This window comes from Cornus florida, unplaced genomic scaffold (genome assembly GCF_030987335.1).
Source record: "Cornus florida cultivar Cherokee Brave unplaced genomic scaffold, ASM3098733v1 CherokeeBrave_3.0.0_Hap2_Chr06, whole genome shotgun sequence".
NCBI lineage: Eukaryota > Viridiplantae > Streptophyta > Magnoliopsida > Cornales > Cornaceae > Cornus > Cornus florida.
Window position 1 is genome coordinate 57,435,286 of NW_026775576.1, and position 11,869 is coordinate 57,447,154.

Genomic DNA, 11,869 nt, shown 5'->3' on the forward strand with positions numbered 1-11,869 from the left:
TTCATGAAAATTTGATACCTTTTTTTCTTTTTTCCAGTAAATATGAATCGACAATTTACAAAGTTGTAATTAAAGTATTGCCTGCTGAAACTAAAATCAGAAAAACCCTCAACTTGAAATTAGCTAGAAACTATCCTCACCAACCCTTTTCCTATGAGCCACACAACCAGTCAAGTGTTACCCCTTCAAATATACCTCCTATATGAAAGAGACCAGTATATTATCCAAGTCATTTTGCTCCTGTCCCTGCGAAACCAAATTGCCACTAGGTTCTGCTAGAACACTATCTCAAACAAGGAAATCAACTAGCACAGACTTCCTCTTAAAGTCATCTCCACCAAGCAAACTGTTCTTCTTTATAGCCAAGTCAATAAACCCTGAAATTTCAAATACCGTGACTAGAAGATAATTAATACTAAAAAAACCTTCGAGAGTAAAATATGTTGAGTACTTGAACAGTCCCACATCAGTTAGAAAAGAAGGAAATTTGGTACTTATATGAGGTAAGAGTCACTCCACCTTATAGGTTAACCTTTTCAGTTCGATACTCGACAAGCCCAACAAGAGCGCTTACAGCTCACATACAATTGATGTATGCTACTACACATTCAAAGTTCAATTTCAATTTTACACAAATTAAAGAGAAAGATGAAACTATCATATTATTGAATATTTGAACTTCCTTACTTGTATTTAAGTCTATCATATATACACAATATACATATATATTGGTGGGTCTACTCACCATCAGCTTGGTCTTCCATTACTAGATGGATACCCAATTTCTTGACTTTTGGTCCAGTGTAGGGATCATAAGGGCGACCAAAGAATTTAACTGAAACCTGAATGAAAGAGGAATCATCACAATTATTGGGAGGGCCTGGGTTGAGCTTTGGTCTCTTCTTCATCAAATTTTTAATTGGTTGTTTGTCTCTAGACAACAACCCAACGTAATATTCCGTTATGTTCGTCACAATGACGTGATCTGACAAAAGCTCCTGCTCCCCTTCTTTTGGGTAATTTCGATACCAACAGTCCGCGCCATAACCGTTGATTTTGAGATCAAATTGAATCCTTGAGTCAACTCCAAGATATTCCAAAGCAGCACAAATGGCAATTCCTTTGATGTTATTGTAAGGAGATAGATGATGATCCACCACAAAAGACGCTGATGAACATCCCTCACCTTCACTCTTATGCCTAAACCATTGCGGTATCTCACTTCCGGGAACAATGATATAAAGAAATCCCTGTTCCATGCACGCACAAAATGCAGATCCTCAATTTTTGATCAGTTTTGAATACATATAGAAAGAGAGGGGGAGAGAGGGAAATTAACTAACCTGAAGCTGAGTTTGTGATGATATATTTGGCATGTTATCAATATGATCCATAACCAATTTGTGGCACTCAGTGAATCTGAATCGGCAATTATTTGAACCACTTGCATTTGGTGGAATCCAATACCGTTCCAATGATTTGCAGCCATGTGCATTCACATAATCAATAGATGACGGAAGTGAAGTCAACATTCTGAGGCTTGTGCAATGCTCCAAAACAAGGGAATTCAGATTTGTGAATTGAACTAGGCTTTGTGGCATGCTAGAGAAATTGTTGTCACTCAGGTTTAACAATTCCACAGTACCAGATAGGCAGCCAATATCCTTGGGAAAGGATTCTTCTGATAAATTGCAGTTCCTCAGATCTAAATGACCTAAAGTGCTCAATCTGGAGAGCAGGTCCAATTGCAAATAAGTTGAAGACACAAGAGTTTTCCTTCGCACCAATGAAAATGGCATCAATGATTTTGGCATTTTGGGAGACGATTTTTGCAAATCATTTAGATTAAGGTTACCAAGTTTAGACAACTGCACAATGGATAATGGTAATTGTTCTATAGCAGTTCCTCCCATATGAACGGATATTAAATTCTTCATTCTTGAAAAAATGTTGCTTGGAATACTTTTAAGCTTCCGGCAATTCTTTACAGATACAATCTTAAGCCCTTCAAGATGCTCAATCGATGCAGGCAAATCCTTTATTGCAGTTTCTTTCAAACAAAGATACCACAAACGATCCATAGGCCCTTGAACCTCTGGAAACTTCTCAAGTTTTAGGCATCCTGATAGATTCAAAGTTTCCAGCTTTTCCAACTTGATGCTTATCGGGAGACGACTCAGATTTTTACAATTCTTGAGACGCAATCTAACAAGTCTCTTGTGAACTCCAATCGACTCGTGAACCTCAATAAGGTTAGTACATCCTTCAAGATTTAATTTCTCGAGACACGGGAGATTCGAAAAATCAGGAGTTTTATCCAAATATAGGGAGTGACTGACATCAAGGAATTTTAACTCTAGAAACTGTTAAAAAATAAGCAATGAATGATTTTAGTTTAATAAACCTCTATTATTCTTTTTAAAATAATTGTGTAAATAAATTGTGTTCTTACCTTGATAACTGATGAAATTCCTTTGATATGGTTACGACAAAGGCGAAGTTGAACAAGATTTCTTGGATGGAAATTGGATGGCAAAAACTTTGCCGGGTAATCATCCCAATCGAGATAACATAATTCATTTGAAAGATATGAAAGGAGTCCACAAGGTCTTGTCCCACTGAGTTTAAGTACTTTAAGTTTCTTCATCTTCTCAAAGACATTGACATTTACATGTAATTCCTCTGGTAGATGACCATAAGGCATGTTTAGCATAATGCCGTTAATTGTTTCGGTCACCTGATTAGCAAAAAAATCATGTAAGTTACTACATAGTGTTTGAACCTTAAAATTATGAAAGTTTACGGCTGTTTATATGGAAAAAGATAAAGCAAACCATATTTTTTGCACTACTAGTTTGAATGTGAAAATAAACTTATATGGAGTTAGAACGTACCGTATTTTCTCTGAGTACTTTATAGACATCCTCGTAAAACCACAACCTACTACGTTTTCCAGGATCATCAGGTGATTCTCGACGAACAATTTCTTTACCCATTTCTTGTATCAAATCATGCATGCACAAGCTATTGTTGTCGGAGATAGTTATCAATGACCGTTCAATAAGAACTGAAATTCGTGGGTGAAACCCATTACTGCCCAATATATCCATGACATAATCTTTATCATACCCTTTGAAAAAACAAGCGACGTCGAGGAATAAATCTTTCTCTGTATCATAAAGGCCATCAAAACTTATCTTGAGAACATCGTAAATCTCTCTATTTGGAATTCTTTTCCAATTATCCAGTTCATGTTCCCACTCATTTATACTTTTTTTAAATAAAAATGAACCTAAAACTTGAAGAGCTAATGGAAGGCCTTGGGCATAATTTATTACACGCAGTGAGAGTTCCACATAATCCTCCAAAGGATCGATGTTAGCAAAAGCATACCAACTAAAAAGTTCAAGAGCTTCATCGTCATTCAATAACTCAACCCTGAACATTTCATGATCTACTTTATGCTCCACCAATAAACGTTCATTTCTGGTTGTTACAATGATCCTACTTCCAGAGCCAAACCAGTCATTTCCTCCCACTAAACTCTCTAATTGCTTTAAACTATCCACGTCATCAAGAACTACAAGAACTTTCTTATAACGGAGTCTTTTCTTCATCACGTTGATCCCATAATCAACGTTACGTATCTTTAGATCTTCTTCCATAAGAATGTCAATCAAGAGTTGTTTTTGGAGATAAGTTAGGCCATGTTGTTCTGAAACTTCTTTCACATTGCTGAGGAAACAACAACTTTCAAATTGATTATATATTCGATTGAAGACAGCTTTTGATATGGTTGTCTTTCCTATTCCACCAGCACCACAAATCCCCACAATGCACACATCATTTAACCCATTGTCTAGCAAAGTGATCACTTTGTTTACACGGGAATCTATCCCTACTTGGTACGTAGCCACATTTAATGGTATATGCCCCAATTCTTTTATAATCTCTTGAACAATTTTTTGGATAAACTTTGCCTCATGCCTATCAAATACAAAGCACATTAGAAAGATCTAGCAGGTTTAATTGTACTACGAGAGAAGAAAAAAATATTTGAATTTACTATAATTTATACTTCTTTCAATTATTGTCAAAGAAAAATGAAAGAATAGTTCTGTGAATTATAACATATACCATATATGGGAAAATAATAATAAACAACTAAATTCATAAACTAAATTGGTAGAAATAGATTAATTCATCTTAAAATCTTAATAACTATATGATGGTTATAAAATGTCGATAACTATACTATCTGGTTATAAAACTACAACTAAAGTCATGATTTATATAAAATTCTATGTAGGTGCAAGGGGTGGTCTTAGTCCAAAAACAGCCACAAATATTGAATGAACATTTTTTTTTTTTGTCCATTTTCGTAAGTGAAATTCTAATACTTAATAATAACTCTAAATAGTTTTGAATTATTTTCAATGTTAATCAGACTAGTTTGGTTATAATTTGGCATAAAAAGAAAAATGAGAAATGAAGTGGTAAGAAATTGAGTGTGAATAATAAAACCACAGCTAGCCTATCAATTCAATAAAAAACTAAAACACTTGCTTGGAACTAAAATATATTGAAAAGGCTATTGAGTCACAGTCTAGTGGTATCTCCTTTCCTCAAAAAGCGAGAGCTAGTTGGAACTAAAATATATCGAAATGGTTGTTGAGTCAGAGTCTTGTGATATCTCCCATCCTCAGAAAGGGAGAGCTAGAGACTTTAAGTTACCACAGAGCAAAAATGAGTGTTATCTACCGGGGAAAATATATAGTATAGGCTATTGTGCAATTTTTCTCAATAAAAAAAGAATGCTATTTGATGATATATATTGTGCAACATGTTTCATTCTAATAAATTATGCTGAAGTCCCTTAGCTATTGCACATATTTTTCTTTCCTTCTTTATTTATTTTTTATAATCGGGGTATCCGAGGCTTTGCCCCGACTAATTCATAGGACCCGTGCAAGAAGACTCCCTACGCGGATAGGGTAAAATTTGGACTATTTCTGCGGTTATGGCCCCAAGGAATTGCTCGCACTTGAGGGGACTCGAACTTGAGACCTAAAGCTTAATTAGGCTCTAGGGACCAAGTCTTTTCCACTCGACCAACCCATTGGGGTTCTATTGCAGGTATTTTTTTTTGATAACCAGGGTGTCCGGAGCTTTGCCCCTACTAATTCACGGGACCAGATGACCCCCACATGAAATGGGTAAAACTCGGACTATATCCGCAGTTGTGAGCAAAGAAATCACTCACACCTATGGAGAATCGAACTTGAGACTAATAAAACCCATTGGGTGTGGGTTCTATTGCACATACTCCGTATTTGATACTAATAAAAGCATAATAAACTTAGATGAGTTGAATATTACCCATTTGTGATATTGTTTAAATCCCACCCGCTTAAGTTTGCTGCCTCCGTCAATGCTGCCCTCCACCTTTTAACCTTCTCTTTGTCTTCCTTAATAGTTTCTTCATGCTTGACAAATGCTTTTGCAAAACTTCCCTTTTGTTTCCTTACATGTGAAGGATCGACGTTGTAGAAGACGGGCAAAACTGTCTGTCCCACTGTATTCTTGCATTCAATGATCTCTACGAGTTCATCTAAACACCACGAAGAGGTTGCATAATTTTTTGAAAATACGATGATTGCAAATTTCGATTCCTTGATTGCGTTGAGGAGTTCTGAAGAAATTGAGTTTCCTTTCTTAAGCTTCTCATCATCTTTGAAGGTGTAAATTCCTTTATGTTGCAGAGCCATATAAAGATGGTTCACAAAATCACTGTGAGTGTCTTCCCCTCTAAAATTCAAGAAGACGTCATAATTGCATCGTGAAGAAGAAGAAGGAAATGCATCCATTGAGGCTTGCTAATTTGTGAATGGGGGAACATGTGATTATATAATTGTTGGCTAAGAATCAAATCCAAGCAATTTCGTTCCTATATACTGCACTTTTACTTTTAGAGAGAGAATGTAAATGGTGAGAAGTTGATGATACTTTATTGATCAAAGCAAATACCTTTTTAGCTGAAGAAAAAACAACAAACACTATGTGAAAAAGGGGTAGGTGGGTCATATTAGGCTGAAGAAAGATTTCCAAAGATTTAATTTCGTCTTCCAAAAGCGTTGTCCGATTTCACACGGGAGTCATCTTTCGTGGGGTCCTTCACAAAAGTCCGGTTGAATGGAAAGAAAATGTGTGGACCTGCAATGAGTCCCAATTCAAACGCCTCAAAATATACACACTAACTTCACATAATTTTAATTTCATGTCAATCAGCGAGTATAAATTGCAATAGTTTTGATATAGTAATAATTTCACAAGTCATCTATGCAAATTTACAATTCAATTATAATCGATCAGTACGTATATCAGTTTTCATTTTAAACACTTGGATGGTCAACAATTCTCTATTATGATAGCAAATCATATAAGTCAAAAAATGATTTTAACAAGAAATAGCGAAAATAAAATTTATGCATCAACAATTAATTAGGACAATTATTAAATAATATAACGCTTGGTCAAGAATCATTTCCTTCCTATACGCTCTGCTTTACTTTATAGAGCGAAAGTGGGAACTTTCCACGAAACTTCAAGCTTTTTTTCTGGGTAATGGACATTTGTGGAAGCTGATGGTAAATTTTCCTCAACTTTATTGATCAAAGCAAAAACCTTTTTAGCTGGAAAAAAGAAAAGAAAAATAAAAAGACTCAAAAAAGGTGTAGGTGGGTCAAATTAGGCTGCTGAAGAAAGATTTCCTAATGCCCGAATAATTGTTTGTGGCGTTTTTCACAAAAAGGTGTCAAGATGAATGGAAAGAAAACGTGTGGATGGAAAGTGTGTACGGGAGTGTGCATGCAGTGTCAAAATGTGCAACTGGTTCGAATCTTTTGCTCAAATATACACAAATTTAAATCAAGTGGTCATGTTGTGAGTAAAATAGTGTTATTATATGTTACTATTCAACACCATCCAGTAGTTATACCAATATGACAACTCAAAATAATAAAATTAAAAAATGAATAAAAAAAATATGTAGATTGAGATTAGAATTGATTCAAGTCCATCCAGTAGTTATATCAATATGACAACTCAAAATAATAAAATTAAAAAATGAATAAAAAAAATATGTAGATTGAGATTAGAATTGAATTCTACAACAAATGCGTAAAACTGAAAAGCGTAATGCTCAGATGACCATGATTTTAATAAAATGAAATCTTGAATTATTCATGAATTATATATTGGAGAAATTGCGTACTTCAAAGTCTCTCCCCCTTTTATTATATATGTAACAATTGGTAAGCATCATCCAAGCAATTTCCTTCCTTGTTCTATGCTCTACTTGGGAACATAGAAAGAAGTTGCTGGGAACTTTCCTCCCTTAAGGACTAAGATTAAGACAAAGACAATCCTTGGGACTCTACTTGGGAACATAGAAAGAAGTTGCTGGGATTATAAATTATAATTTATAATTTGTATAAATTATATGCAAATAAAGATCAATTATAATATAAACAGACTCAACCTAATATAAGATGGGAGACACCGTGTGGAAGGCGCAGCTGGGTCAAAATTAGGCGGCTAAAGAAAGAATTCCTAATAGTCATTCAATAATATTAAAGGCTACCTTTATTCGTATTCAATAATATTTTTAGGGCATTAGGGTCTACACATGGTTATTTTTGTTACGCCCTACCGCGCCATAGAAATATAGAATTCCAAGACTGGAGTCATATCCAAAGTCAATGGACAGAGACTAAAACCCTACATAGAGGGTAGTGTGCAGAAAGGCACTGTGGAGACCGTTGAACTTCATGATCCTATTTACTTGGACTAGAGAAGTCACATTTATGTTGAGCTAGCGACGTTAAACTTAGCATGAAGTCGAGCTATCGACGTTAAACTTAGCATGTGTATAAATTATTATCATATTTACTTGTGCCTATTGATATATATCTGTTTTACTCCATATGCTTGATACTCTGATGTGTGCTGTCGAGTGTGATTGTTTTGCCAGGTACAAAGGACTAAGTTTGGGGGTGAGATGCCTATTTTGCCCCTCTGTACTATAATTCTTACTCTTTGCTGGTTGTGCATATTTGGTAATATCTTTCTATCTCAACATCTGTTTTCACACATTAAGGACAATATGCACACTAAGTTTGGGGGTAAGGCAGATATCTTAAAATTTTTGCTGATGATATGTTGTGCAAAAGGGAATAAAATTTAACTGTTTTAGCATGAAGTTGAGTGTTCGGCTCCTAAAAACCGTGGTCCTTTCCAAGTGCGGAAAGGAGGGTGAATGTCGGACGTGCCAGGAACTGCTGTCATTCCAAAGTGGATATCCAAACAATTATTCAGTAGGAGATTGTAGGGATTAGAAAGGACTAGAATTACCACCTTCGGAGGTTTTTTTTGCCTTGAAAAAGGACTTTTGGACTATTCTATGGCTCATGGAAAGGAAAACAGTATTGAAAGTGCAGAACTTCAAAGTAAAGTGCTGGAAAGTAGGAATAATAAGTGCATGACTTGAATTAAACATATTGAAGGTGCATTACATGAATGTAAAGATATATGAATATAAAGAAATTGAAGTAATGTTAGGCAGTGTGATTTAAACAGGATTTGCAAACTAGTTCTAAGTGCTTTATTTATAGAGCTTTCAATGCATGCAGCAGCTTGATGTGGCAACTCCAGCGATTTCTACGTGGCCAGATTTCGGAATGCCAAGTGCCCCATGTTCTCTTGGCAATTGTAACTTCTTCCTTCCATCTTCCCCCTTCTCCGTCGCAGACTTTTTCCCCTCTTCAGACACGATTTCATGATCCATAATCTTGTCACCCACGATTTCTTGTAATTCTCTCCATTTAGTGGTAGTTACCATATAAGGTACCACCACTTTCAACTGATATGTTTATATTTGGCCAAGTGTCCCATGTTCTTTCTAGTCTTTTCTTTTTACAGAATTCATTTCCCTATATATATCATGCATGTATATAGAAGTTATTTCCAGACCACGTTCTCCTCGGCTTTGGGTAACTTCCTTCCGGATGAACTTTCCTTTCTGGCCTTTGTTTCATGACATCATAGCCCCAAGACTTCAACAATTTTTCTTTCATGGGCTATATCTGATATATAAATATATATACATAGTTATATATCCCACGTCCCTTTTCTTCTGTAAACCACGTTTCCATGATTTTGGCAACTTCCATCTTGAGACTTTCCTTCTGGGCTTTGGAGTTAATGGCGCCATGGCCTCCTTGATTTTAGGACTTCCTCCAGAATATATATATATATATATATATATATATATATATATATATATATATATTTGTACACACATATATATATTCATCTAACCTGTTTCCTTTTTCTTCTACAAACCACGTCCATAGTTACTAAAAGCCCATGGGGCACCGAGGCGCTAAAGGTCCCTTGGAGCCTAGGCGTGAAGCGCACGGCGAGGCACGCGAGCCTGAGTGATGTGAGGCGCACAAGTAAAATTTTAAAACAATAATTCTTAACAAAAATAACACAATTAAACAATGAACATCCAATAATAAAAACACTAAATTAGTCTAAATCACAATTAAATCAATAAAGCAACTAGAAAAATAGAACAATTAAACTAATAAAGCTATTTATTCATAAGAAATATTCAAAAAAAGCAAAACATAAACCAATTAACCATATATTATAAATTTATACTTGATGTCTTAAGCAAAAGCTATCATTTGACTCCAAAACAGATCCATCAAAAGATACTTAGTAGCCTACCAAATCTATAAAGTATCATAGTCAATACTTAATAGTCTACCAAATCTATAAACCAAGCAACAAAATATCAGTTTCAGTTTTGAGTTTTAACAAGAACTCCTAAAACCAAAGTTACCAAACAATCTTAAGGGACCTAAATATCATCCTCTTCACCAAACAACATAGTCTCATCATTGTCCCCATCAAAAGATTTGTAACCCTCAGCATCTTCTTCCTCTTCTGTGTCCTCAGAGTTTGCCTCGTTATCATCTATGATTCGTAATGAAGATGAGCATGAAGGTGTTGTCCTCTTTGTTACCCTTGGAGCTGATCTTGATCTTAAATTATGGCTGGACTCTCCAGCCCCGGTAGCTCTAGCAACTGCACTCCATGTCAAAGAGTCATTTTCAAACACCAACTCATTTTCAGCATCTACATCTTCATCCATTATTCCAACCAACCACTCATTGCTATCATCTATATCATTTAAAAGGATGGGATTGATCCTATCACGCATATCATATCGTTGTTTTAGTGCTCTATTGTACTTGATGAAAACCAAATCATTCAATCGACATTGAGTTAGCCGGTTCCTCTTCTTGCTATGAAGTTGCATTAATTCAAATAATTAATAAGTATAAGTGTATAACTATTTATAATATAATTTTTTATCATTGAATTACTAATACTACTAACTTACATGTTTAAATACACTCCAATTTCGTTCATACCCAGATGCGCTACATGTGAGGCTAAGCACTTTAATAGCAAATTTTTGCAAATTAGGAGTTGTAGAACCATATGCGGACCACCAATCGGCTGTTATTTACATATTATTAGTAAAAAATTAACAAAATTAAAATTCAAATATACTAAAAAATGATTAAATGAGTTGTTTATCTGGTGCCCTTGACTTTCTTTGTCTAATAGTAGTTGATGAGCCAAATAAACCATCAGCTTTCATATATCTACTCAACTCTAAAGAAATTTTATCTTGCACTTCAGTGGTTGGAACCAATCTTTCTATGCATTGATATAAACCACCCATCACCTCTTCATCTTGCTCAATATTTGGATTGCTATAAAAATATTCTGGGTTTAAGAAATGCCCAGCTGGATGCAAAGGGCGATGGAGTTGGATATTCCACCTTCTATTAATGATCTCAAAGATGTCCTTATACTTCTCCTCATTCCTACCAAAAGCTTTAGCTATCGCTTCTTTAGCCCTTTCCATAGCCTCATAAATATATCTCATTGGAGGCCTTCTCTCACCATCAACCAACTTAAGTACATGAACAAGAGGGCTTGCTACTTTGAGAGAGTACACAATGCTTGTCCAAAATGAAGGCATCAACACAATATATGCTACATTTTTCCCTTGTATCTCTTTCTCCCATTTACTGGAGGTCCATTCTTGTAAAGTGAACATCTTCCTCAAGCAATCCTTTTGACGATGGATGTTTGATAACGTGATAAATGAAGTGGTATGTCCAGTATAACGCCTCATCATATTTAACAAACCCGAATGGTTATAAATATAACCATTTAACATTATAGCTCTCTTTATGGTCATCATTATATTTAGGATCTTAGCAATGTCCTCCAACATCAGGTCCACACAATGTGCAGCACAAGGTGACCAATACCAATGTCGGTGCCTTCCCTCCAACATTCTCCCTATTGTAAAGAAAGAAAATTTGGATTAATAGAAGGCTAGAAGCAATAAACCTAAAATTTTCACATCAAGTACATATTGACATCTATACCTGCCACAACATTAGAAGATGCACTATCAGTGACTACTTGAACCACATTTGTTACTCCAATTTGCTACACGAACTTGTTAAGCAAGTCGAACATTTTTTCACCGGTCTTTGAATAAGAGGAAGCATCGACAGATTGAATGAACATTGTCCCTTTAGGACAATTCACCAGAAAATTAATCAAACACTTCTGTCTTTTATCCTCCCATCCATCTGCCATAATTGTGCATCCGTATTTTGCCCATTCCTCCTTATGATCCCGCATTAAATTGTCTGTATGCTCCAGTTCTTTCTTGAGGAGGGGAACTCTCACCTCATGATAAGACGGAGGT

General features: G+C 35.4%; 2 protein-coding genes across 2 annotated transcripts in view; both read right to left on the reverse strand.

Annotated features, from left to right (window-relative positions):
* LOC132311589 (disease resistance protein RUN1-like) lies at positions 1 to 6,020 on the reverse strand. Its single transcript, XM_059809575.1, has 5 exons — positions 5,380 to 6,020; positions 2,895 to 3,987; positions 2,453 to 2,737; positions 1,344 to 2,363; positions 1 to 1,250 (listed from the first exon to the last, which is right to left on the reverse strand). The coding sequence occupies exons 1-5, from the start codon at positions 5,865 to 5,867 to the stop codon at positions 738 to 740; spliced, it is 3,399 nt and encodes a 1,132-aa protein (XP_059665558.1). The 5' UTR covers positions 5,868 to 6,020; the 3' UTR covers positions 1 to 737.
* Positions 6,021 to 9,928: 3,908 nt separating this feature from the next.
* The window catches only part of LOC132314159 (uncharacterized), a 2,447-nt gene continuing 506 nt past the window's right edge, over positions 9,929 to 11,869 (reverse strand). Inside the window, exons 2-6 of the mRNA XM_059813055.1 lie at positions 11,707 to 11,869; positions 11,541 to 11,604; positions 10,726 to 11,451; positions 10,506 to 10,593; positions 9,929 to 10,376 (exon numbers count right to left, since the gene is read on the reverse strand). The exon at positions 11,707 to 11,869 is cut by the window's right edge and continues 37 nt beyond it. Coding sequence (XP_059669038.1) covers positions 9,929 to 10,376; positions 10,506 to 10,593; positions 10,726 to 11,451; positions 11,541 to 11,604; positions 11,707 to 11,869 — 1,489 coding nt within the window. The remainder of the gene's footprint in view (positions 10,377 to 10,505; positions 10,594 to 10,725; positions 11,452 to 11,540; positions 11,605 to 11,706) is intronic.